The sequence below is a fragment of the Benincasa hispida genome, chromosome 10 (genome assembly GCF_009727055.1).
Source record: "Benincasa hispida cultivar B227 chromosome 10, ASM972705v1, whole genome shotgun sequence".
In the NCBI taxonomy this organism is placed as follows: Eukaryota; Viridiplantae; Streptophyta; class Magnoliopsida; order Cucurbitales; family Cucurbitaceae; genus Benincasa; species Benincasa hispida.
In genome coordinates this window covers 51,835,829-51,846,277 of record NC_052358.1, presented here as the reverse complement: position 1 = coordinate 51,846,277, position 10,449 = coordinate 51,835,829, and the positions used below count along the sequence as shown (strand labels likewise).

Sequence of the window (10,449 nt, the reverse complement as noted above, 5' to 3'; positions counted from 1 at the left end):
TATATGTATTTTTTTATTTTTCGAGTTTTGGTTTTTTTTTTATATGGTTTTGAATCAAGGATAAGTTGTTTTCCCCTCGAGCTATCCTATATTTATTATCTTTGATGTAATTTAGATAGACGTTTTTTAATCAATTGTATTTATTTATTTAGTTACAATGTATTATTCTTCCCTTCATACGTATCCTTTCCACTAGCACTATTACAACTTAATCCCAATTAAATGTGTACAAAACATATTTGTATTGCAATCATTTTCTCTCTTTTATTATACCTTGTCACTACCCAATTCATCCAAGAAGACGTTTCTAGTAAAGTTAAGAAACCGAACCGAACCGAACCGGTGAACCGACCCGTTAAGATTTGGTTCGGTTCACCGGTTCGCCCGACCCGCTTAAGTAGGGTTAAGAAGTTTTCCATTTTCGATTTTTGTCTCAATAATATTCAAATGGGTATCTTCACTGGTCTTTTAAAACTTTACATTCTTTTTCAAAATTTGCAGGGAGTAGAAGATGACGTCTTCAACCTTCCGTTCTGTTTCCTGTTTACTCAAGGTTTGGATTCTTTATGCATTTTGTTTGATTACCCAGAAAATATTGGATATTTTACTAAGTTGTAAACGATTTTTAAGTACCAGAAGAATTGAGAGAGTCCCTTTTTAGTTCTTTCATTTTTGTGTACTGCTTTCAGATGGGTTTTCATTTTCATGGTGGCAAGTGAAACTGTTCAAAAATTCAAATATTTTGATCTGGGAGAGGCTTTCCTTTGTTCCTTTCTGTAATTTTGTTTGTTTTTCCAGGATGAATCAAAGATTTTGAAGCTTAAAAAGCGAAATGAAGGGAAGGTGTTTGTTAAATGTTCAATGAGCACTAAAGCTCAAAAGCCACAGCCGGAAGTTCGCATTGGTGTTCTTGGAGCTAGTGGCTACACTGGCTCGGAGGTAGCTTTCTCTACCCTGCAATTTTTGTGTTCACTTTTGGAAGAAATGTGCTTGATGTCTAATGGCCATAGCAGGGATTTTGGTATGATGTGACGTCAAGAGGAAATTTACGAAGTATTTCCTATACTTTTTTCCACCTAAGGAATGATCCCTTATGTTTCTTCCTTGCAGATTGTTAGGCTTCTAGCAAATCATCCACATTTTGGCATTACTCTCATGACTGCTGATAGGAAAGCTGGTCAACCGTTTTCATCAGTATTTCCTCATCTATTCACACAAGTATGGCTCTCTTAGTAATGCGATTCTATTTAATGTTGGTCATGGTCAGTTTTGTTGTTTTCTTGGAGTAAGTTACTGGATATGGACCTTCTTAGTGTATGGTATTAGTAGTTGCCGGGAGTTATGTTGGCTGTACTCCTTGCTGTTTATAGGATCTTCCAGATTTGGTGGCCATCAAAGATGCGGATTTTTCAGAGGTGGATGCAATATTTTGCTGCTTGCCACATGGAACAACGCAGGTCAGTGTCGAATTGCAGTTCGTCAACCAATTACTTATGAGTTATGAGATACCCTAAAGTATAAAAAATGTTACATAGGCATTTCTCCTTTTAAGTCTAATTAGTTTGTATTTTTCTGTCTCCAGGAAGTTATTAAAGCCCTTCCCAAGGAATTAAAAATTGTGGACCTTTCAGCTGTATGTTTAATGTTTTAACTTCTTATTTTATGTGCGAGCGATCGTGTTTTAGGATTTAGGGTTTAGCGATTGGATATACTACTACTTATTTGTACTCGATGATTCTCCAGGACTTCCGCTTGCAAGATCCATCCGAATACGAGGAGTGGTATGGCCAGCCACATAGAGCAGTGGATTTGCAGGTGTGGTTTATTTATTTGAAGTAGGCAAAACTTCTTTGGCTTTTATACATTGAAGAAGGAGAACTGCAAGTTTCCATGCAGGTCATGAATTCTAATGGGAGAAAGGGGAAAAACTGTGAAAATAGTCCATTATGAGTGATTGCAAAGGAGCGCATGCAAAACTACTACTCCATATACATCCACAGTCCCTATTGTGAATCAAAGTCTGTCTTCTCACCATATCTTGCAAAGTGTAAACCAAAATAGACAACACATCACCTTTCCTTTCCCTTCAGAGTGAGGTCTGATTTTGGAACATGAAAATGTTTGCTCACTATATAAACCTAAAATTTCTTCCACGTGATAATATGCAAAAGAGCTAACTCACCGCACAATTGGGTGACAAGTTACTACTGTCAATCTAGAACATTGATCTCCAAATCTGCTTATTGATTCTTCTCCTGCCTACTTAGGCTTCTCATGTCACAGTTTTGTTAATCTTTATGTGTTGATAAGTTTGTTTATTCCATAGTCTATTTTCCCTCCTTTTTCTGCTATGTTTCCTTTGTAGCCTGAATACTGTGTATTTTAGCTGATTCTGCATCTAAGATTGTGTTCTTTTGAGGATGTTACTTGTTGTGAATTTGTAAATTTTTCTTTTGAGGGTATATTGGGCTAGTGGTGGTGAGATAAGATGAGAACTCGGCATTTTTTAGAATTTCTTTCTCACTGTTTTTTAATATATAAAGTCCTTGAATTTGTGAACGTTAAAATTATTTCATATTGGTTTCAGAAAGAAGCCGTGTATGGTTTGACAGAAATTTTGAGGGATAAAGTCAAGGGTGCTCGTCTTGTAGCCAATCCTGGTTGTTATCCAACATCTATTCAACTTCCTCTTGTGCCACTAATAAAGGTTTTGTCTATCCCTAGAAAATTTCATCAGTACATGATAATGTCAATGCATGCTGAGCTGGTAATTCTTTTTGTTTTTAGTTTTTATATTCCAATGTTTGTATAATCCCAGGTACAGAAATAAAACATGTACTTGATGCTTCTTTGTAGTAAAAGAAAAATCGAAACTTATCTCTTTAGTATTCTATTTTATCTTTTATTGTATTTTGATGTATTGTGAAAGCTTACATGTGAATCAATAGTTCATTGAAATTGAAAGCATAGGTAGGAACTTGAAACAAGGCACAGGGAGCATGGTTTTAGTTCTGAATTCTCTGCACAATTCTGGAAAACTACTTGGAATCAAGATTCCATGAGAATGAAAAACTTGATGTCTATCATTAGTTATATAGAACGTCTGTTGTAAGATGGGGGAGGGAGTCAGAGTTTATAAAGATACTTACCTAAAATGTGAGCCGTCTGGAAGAAGGAAAAGTTATGTTATTACCGATAATATCTAGATGTGGTGGATCTTTTAGGAAACTAATCTTAGCTTGTGCAGACAGAAAATTGATTGACTCAGTTTGCATCTCAATGCTCAAGGACAAAAGGATGGACCTCTCAAGCCTCTTATGGTTTATTTGCGGTATTCTCATGATGTAAAATCAGGCTTCTGTTTTTGTTCTATAAGTGCAGTTGGGGGAACTGTTTGTCTACTCGGTTCCCTATTCAAGATGGATTAATTGGTGGTTCATTGTGGACCTGTGGTCAATGAACCTTTTCATTAACTCAATAGGGACCTTCTTTGGAGAGAGCTGGAAAATATCTATGGTTTATGCAATGTTGGGGATTAGGAGGGGATTTCGATACAGATGAAAGATCCATAGAAAGTAGAAGAGAAACAAAAGCATGAAGAAATTCAATAAGCTGGTGGAAGCCTGTCTCTTGGACATTCCCCTGACTCTCCCCAATGGTAAATGCCCTTTGTTTAACCTTAAAGAAAAATTGTTCTTGTCTCTCGTTGATCAACTTTTCATTTGGGAAGAAGCTTTCAATGAGTCTAGATCTGTTAGATTGCCGAGGAACACATCTGACTATTTTTCAATCTTGATAAAGACAGACCTCCGAATCAGGGAAATCTCCAATCAAGTTTGGAATTTTTGGCTTACCCACCCTTTGTTTATCTTGTCCACTGAATTTTAGTGGTCAAATACTTATGCTGGAGGCTGGCTGGGATACTCATGTTGTCAAAAACTCAAGAAAATGTATATATATATATATTTATATATTATAAGAACAACTTTCATTGAGAAAAAAATGAAAGAATACGCGGACATACAAAAACCAAGCCGACAAGAAAAGAGGACTCCCTCTACAAAAAGGGACTCCAACTATACAAGATCATGTCAAGGATCGAGCAAACTCAAGGAATGGAGCAACAACATTTTCAGGAACACGAGACAATTCTAGCTGTTATTTGGTCTATTTAGCTTCAGAGAGATACTGAAAAATTTCAAATCTTTTTTCACTACTGTGTTCTCCAACATTAGCATTGTCATGATTGAGATATTGTATTTCTGTTTCATGTATATTTGTAACTATTCTTTGCTTACACGAGTCAAGACCTTTTCATGTTCCTATCTATTTTAAAGTTTTTTTTTTTTTCATTTTATTTTTATGGAAATATATATTTTTCTATGAATATTGTAAAGGTATTCATTTCTGAAGCCGTAATAATCTGTCCTGAACACCTGATCTTTTGATAAATCCCCCTTCAATATTTCCAATTGGAGTTTGCTTTTGCATTATCTTTTGGAGTTTTCACATTTCTCATCTTTTTCAACCAGCCAATGTTAAATATGTTTTCATTTTTCTAGGTGAGGCTTGGTGTCCAAATTATATTTTCATCAGCAATAGCTAATGATGCTATATGATTTTATGGCATGTATCTTTCTACATATTTAAAATGTACATGGCTGATGTATTAAAATTATATTGGAATTTTTGAAACTAATGATAGGATTTGGGGAAAAAAGAATTTATTAGGGGTGCTTCTATAATATTAAGCTTCATCCATCTCTTCTGCATAAAAAGATCAAAAGAGAGAACCATCCTCATAAATGGTCGTTGCTAGCCACTAATCAGCTCCCAAATATTTTCCTTCAGGCTAATCTAATTCAACATGGGGGCATCATTATTGATTCTAAGTCTGGTGTTAGTGGAGCTGGTCAGGATCTATTCCCAAATTACACTTTCTGCAAAATTTGTCATAAACTCTTGATTATGTTGTACTGTTGCTTTATGAACTTGGTTTACTCCATAGGACGTGGTGCCAAAGAGGCAAATTTATACACGGAAATAGCTGAAGGCATTTATTCTTATGGAATTACCCGCCATCGTCATGGTAAGATGATACACTTGGTCATATGAAGCGTTTTCCGATTTCTTTGCATTCTTCTCCGACGGGTAGTGAATAGTATGTATGAGTTCTAATATCTGTCACTTTCTTGTATGGTTAAATATCGACAATGAAGCTAGGGGCTGATTTCTGATTGAATTACTTGTGCTGTAAGTTGTTGATTTTGTTATACTTTCATCTCGACATTGTTTACACTACCCTGATTATCTACTGGGCAAAGTGGCCCATCTAGAGAGAACAATCACTATTCTGAAGTCTATATATGCCATGTGTAAACTTGGAATTGATAGCTTGTTTTCTTTCCCTTGGACTTCACCTCGGCATGAGTGTCTGGTGGCAGTAGCACCGGAGTATCCAGTACAATTATTGATATTTTAATCTTGTGACATGTTGGTTTTGCTTTCATATCTTCTTTGTTCCTTGAACCTCTTACAGGAGTTTCGTTCTAGGAATCTCGTGATTGGGGTATTTTTCAGTAGATCATATGATGTAATGATCTTGGTTTTTTGTTACTTTTCAGTTCCTGAAATTGAGCAGGGACTGTCTGAAGCCACAAAGTCAAAAGTAACCGTCAGTTTTACGCCACACCTAATGCCAATGGTAACACACTTTTACGTACTAATAAAGTTTGTCTGAGGATCGTTTTTTAACATACGATAGTTTAACAGATATTCTTATTACCATGTTAGATTCGAGGTATGCAATCAACTATATATGTCGAAATGGCTCCAGGGATGAATACTGAGGATCTGTACCAACACTTAAAAGACTCCTATAAGGTATAAATAACAATTCTTATTTTGCAAATTCAGCATTGCGTATCTGAGTTATTCATTGGATTGGATAGAGTATTCAGTAACTCACACCTATAACTACTTGATATTTTCCATTCCCTGTAGGAAGAAGAATTTGTACGCGTGTTGGAGAAAGGAGTCGTCCCTCGTACTCATAATGTCCGAGGGTCTAATTATTGCCACATCAACGTCTTTCCCGACCGAATTCAAGGAAGAGCCATCATTGTTTCTGTTGTAAGTTGGTCGGTTTCATAAATTAACATTAAAAGTAGCATATCCCTTTCCATACGGAACCTAATAACGATCATGATGGTTCGGTGAGCAGATTGATAATCTTGTGAAGGGGGCTTCAGGTCAAGCGCTACAGAATCTCAATTTGATGATGGGATTCCATGAAACTACAGGGCTCCTTTATCAGCCCCTGTTTCCTTAACGCCCTTGTTCTTGTTAATGGCTTGAAAAGAACTTGCGAGTCCAAGTTAAAACTCCTTAACCTACTTTTATTTTTCTTCATTTTCATAGTAATCAGGCCAAGGATTCTTTCCTCATCTTCATTACTTTTTGGGTTTTTCAGGTCCTCGAATACTTTCCAACCTTAGTCCGTTCGTTGGTTGGTTAATTATATTTCACTACCTGTTGTTTAGGTTACATGACATGAAGATGAAGCTACAATAGTTGAAACTCCAACCTACAATTGTATGATAAGAGTTCTCAGATGATGAGAAATAAGGTTTGGTGACAGTTGACTCACCAAGTAATGGCATTTGTTCAAGAATGCATGTAATGTTCTCTTCTAAAAAAGCAGCACTTCTTTTGTTGATATGCTCACCTTTCTTTCTCAATAAAGAAGGCTGAGCTAAATTATTCTATTTCTACCTGTGGCAGACTTATGGTTTTATTTTGGGAGAAATTTTGTTTCAAAATTTAGTACCCAAATTTTACGAGTACATTTATTGTAAATTGTCATTAAATTTTAATGGAATTTGCCTTTAGCTTAACAATCAATATGGTATTTATACATTTTCTATTTTATATTTTGATCGATCAACTTTGTCGATTTTTTAACTTTCAAAATATTTATTTTGATTGTTTATTTTAGTTATTAAAACTCCATGTTCTTTCATATACGATCTTGGTCTATATAAAAGGTTCATTTCGGTCTTTGCATTTTGTAACTTTTGTTCATTTTAGATTCTTTACTTTTTAAATTATATGCTTTGGTCTTATATTTTTAAAAATGACCATTTTAGTCCAAGTTTGCAACATTCTAATGCAAATTATATGTCCATGATTTTTAGTCCAAGTTTGCAACATTCTAATGCAAATTATATGTCCAATGAAAATCATGGAATACAAAATATGAAACAGCTAGGACAAAAAATGGATAGACAAGGTAGAGTGATTATATGTCCTCTTAATATTTAGTTTTACTATTAAAAATCATTAAATTTTAAGAGTTTAAGTTGAGTTAAAAGGGTAATTGAAAAGAATTAGATATAAAAATAAATAATGAAACAGCTAGGACAAAAAATGGATAGACAAGGTAGAGTGATTAAACCAGAACAAAGCTAAAAGTAAAGGGACAAAAGTAGTACTCAAAATAAAAAACTTGATCATTTTGGTTTTTACGTTTATTTTGTTTTTAACAACTTTGATAAATTGTTTTTGACAAATTGATCATATGATCTTGAGTATGTGCGTTAATGTATTTATAATTTACATAATGGTCTGAAGATATCTTATTATAAAGGACGACGCCTAGAAGTTTAAGTGATATGCACATGATGATTTTGATAATTTTGTCTTTAATTGCGACTTTGAAAAGCTTTTTTTATCTTCTATTGATCGGTTGATTTGGTATGGGCATAAATGTGATAGATAAAGTTTGCGAATTCATATTCATCTTCTTCTTCTTCATAGTAGATGTACTATCTTCTTGGCTGATAATGGATTGAAATGAAATGTGTTGAATGATAAAATTAGGAGGTTGTTTGGGACGTTGAGTTGATATAAGGTATTTGGAGTTCAAGTTTATATGTCTGTGTTTAGAGTGCAGAGTTCTTTGGTTTGAGTTCATATGTATATATTTCGGGTGTAGGGTCGAGTTCATATGTCTGGGGTATCTGGTAGAGTTTTTTGAACTCTAAATAATCTATTTTTATGATTACAATTTTTATTTTAAAACTTTTTTATTCAATAATTACACCCATCATTGTTTAAATAAAATATAAATTGCAATTTTTTCTTTAATTTTTAAAGTTTTTTTTTTTTTTTTGGTAATGAATAACAATTGACTCACTATATTTCTTGCAGAAATAGGGTTAAATAAAATGAGAAACCAAAAAGAAATTAAAACTTTTGATTCTTAATTTTTCTCTATGAATTTCATCTTCTTCTTTTTATTTTTGTTGTTATTGTTGTTCTGTATTTTTACTCTGTCATGATTCTTTTTTATTAAATCTTCCTCATCATCTTAATAGCCAATTGAATGTCACCACATTTTTTCAATAATTTCACTTTCAACTTCTCCAAATTTAGAGGATCATTAGAGAACGAATTTTCATTTTTCACTAATTCTTGTGAGAAAATGTTTTAGGAAAAAATCTCCATTTTATGATTTTTTGGGTTATATTTTACATACTTTTTAACTACATAAATACTTTTCCAAATATTCTCAACACTTCTTTGATATGTGAATTCAATTAAATAAAAATAGTACAAATTTCTACGTATAAATATCACATGTAATGTAGACAAAATATTATTATTTACATAATCAACAACCTTACAACATAATTTAACAGTCATCAGTCTTATAATACTCGAAAATGGTTGTCGAAATTGATTATCGAAAACAATTTTCATTAGAGTCTGTAGCCAAAGACGACTGTCAGAGCTAGAAGTTGGTTGCATGAAGGTGGTATTGGAGTTGGTAGTCGAAGTTTATCATTAGAGGTAGTTTTTGGATCCCAGAGTTGGTTGTTATTGCTCGCTCGAAGGTGGTCATCAATGTAACGACCCAACCCCCTAGGACTTAGGTAAGACCGTTACTAAAATAAATGCATGCAAAGAATTTAAAACGACACTCAGTTATTTGAGATAAATGCTAATTAAAATAAGAGAAGTTCAAAAGACATTTATTAAATGCAATTGTTAAAACAAATAATAGGGTATCCGAAATTCTTAAAGACCAACACAATTATATAAAAGAAATAATCCTTAGAAATAAATTTTTAATAGTAAAACTAAATATTAAGAGGAAAATAAGGACTCAAATTTCAAGGTGCAGAAGCGAAAAAAGTCTAGTCCCAGTGTCACGATCACGAATTCCGCTGCGCCATCACTGGTGCATATTTACCTTTTCTTGAAACATCAACATAAGAAAGAATTGAGTATGAAATACTCAGTAAGTAAACCCACCACAGGGGTCAGGCTAGACATTTATGTCCTCTAGATACCCACCTACGGCACATACGCACATGAAACAGACAAGAAACTGAGTCCTATCCTATTGTAGTTAAGTATGCTCACAAAACTGGTGAATCTCGAAGGAAACACAATTCTAAAACATACATGAAATCCTTGGTACCATGGCTCCATCACATAACATAATCCTCAACAACATATTATACAACATTCATGTAAACCTTACATCATAATTCTACAACAGACAAGTATGCCTTAACACCAGCAGATCAGACATCGACATATGAAAACATATACTATCACATACTAACGATCAAGTACTTAGGTGTGTATGTAAACAAACAAGAACTCGTGCCAGAACATACTTTGATTCAGGTCATACTGTCAATCAACATTCTAACATTTACCATAACATACATTCATCACGCTAGCATACAACTAAAGTCTGGCCCGTGGGCAGTTCTAGTGGTAAGATTACTTACCTTAATAAAAAATACACCGATAAACTCAGACAACTAAACAATGACCACGATTTGAAGAAACGACCCTAACATACGAATACACCACTAAGTTTTAGTCCAAAAAAAATAATTGCAACATCTCAGAGCCAAAACCACAATACCCAAAAGCTTATCCAAGGAACTCGCTTAACAACCACTCCAAATCTCCTTCCAATAGATTTTAACTCCCAATGGATGACAACTTGGAACCCATGGATGACAACTTGGAACCCTAGAGATACAAGGGTTAATTCAAACTTAATTCAGTCATCAAAGGGCACAAACCAATAATAAGGACTATACCTCTTACCAAAACTCTTGTCCCGCTGGACAACCCTCCAACAGCTTCCTCGATTCAAATCTAAGGCCAAAAATAATTTGAATAAGTTGACCTTAATTCCAAACTTAATGGGGCCCAACTTCCACCCAAAACTTCACAAAAGGCTTACCTAAAACTGTCAGATCCGGCGAACACAAAGATGACGATATTGGCGGACGGCGAATAGAGGGCTAGGAGGCGCTACAGCTGGAGACTGGAGCGGCAGTGGGTCGCAGACGCGCAGATCCAGTGGCTGGGCTCAGACCTGGGCGAAATCGGCATGGTGGGTGGGTCAAAGTGGGAGCG

At 34.6% G+C, this 10,449-nt stretch overlaps 1 protein-coding gene and 1 long non-coding RNA gene across 3 annotated transcripts; one reads left to right on the top strand and one right to left on the bottom strand.

Annotated features, from left to right (window-relative positions):
* The first annotated feature begins 408 nt into the window (after positions 1-408).
* On the top strand, positions 409-6,903 carry LOC120088378 (probable N-acetyl-gamma-glutamyl-phosphate reductase, chloroplastic). 2 transcript variants are annotated; one of them, XM_039045620.1, is made up of 14 exons: positions 410-553; positions 799-939; positions 1,111-1,218; positions 1,371-1,457; positions 1,583-1,633; positions 1,744-1,815; positions 2,588-2,707; positions 4,852-4,912; positions 5,009-5,089; positions 5,625-5,704; positions 5,794-5,883; positions 6,004-6,132; positions 6,224-6,377; positions 6,473-6,903. In XM_039045620.1, the coding sequence occupies exons 1-13, from the start codon at positions 512-514 to the stop codon at positions 6,329-6,331; spliced, it is 1,170 nt and encodes a 389-aa protein (XP_038901548.1). In that variant the 5' UTR covers positions 410-511; the 3' UTR covers positions 6,332-6,377; positions 6,473-6,903. The 2 variants fall into 2 exon arrangements, with proteins under 2 accessions (XP_038901549.1, XP_038901548.1); XM_039045621.1 differs by lacking the exon at positions 6,473-6,903 and having other exon boundaries at positions 409-553; positions 6,004-6,140; positions 6,224-6,364.
* Positions 6,904-9,712: 2,809 nt separating this feature from the next.
* Positions 9,713-10,443, bottom strand: LOC120088536. The gene is made up of 2 exons (XR_005484951.1): positions 10,274-10,443; positions 9,713-10,185 (listed from the first exon to the last, which is right to left on the bottom strand). It is a non-coding gene; the product is annotated as an uncharacterized LOC120088536 (long non-coding RNA).
* Between the last annotated feature and the right edge of the window lie 6 nt (positions 10,444-10,449).

Bases quoted from the DNA above. Each gene is read 5' to 3' on its own strand.
- LOC120088378 (XM_039045620.1), top strand. From the start codon at position 512: ATGACGTCTTCAACCTTCCGTTCTGTTTCCTGTTTACTCAAG. The intron at 1,458-1,582 runs GTCAGTGTCGAA...TTCTGTCTCCAG, and splicing joins TGCCACATGGAACAACGCAG to GAAGTTATTAAAGCCCTTCC. The intron at 4,913-5,008 runs GTCAGGATCTAT...TTTACTCCATAG, and splicing joins GTCTGGTGTTAGTGGAGCTG to GACGTGGTGCCAAAGAGGCA.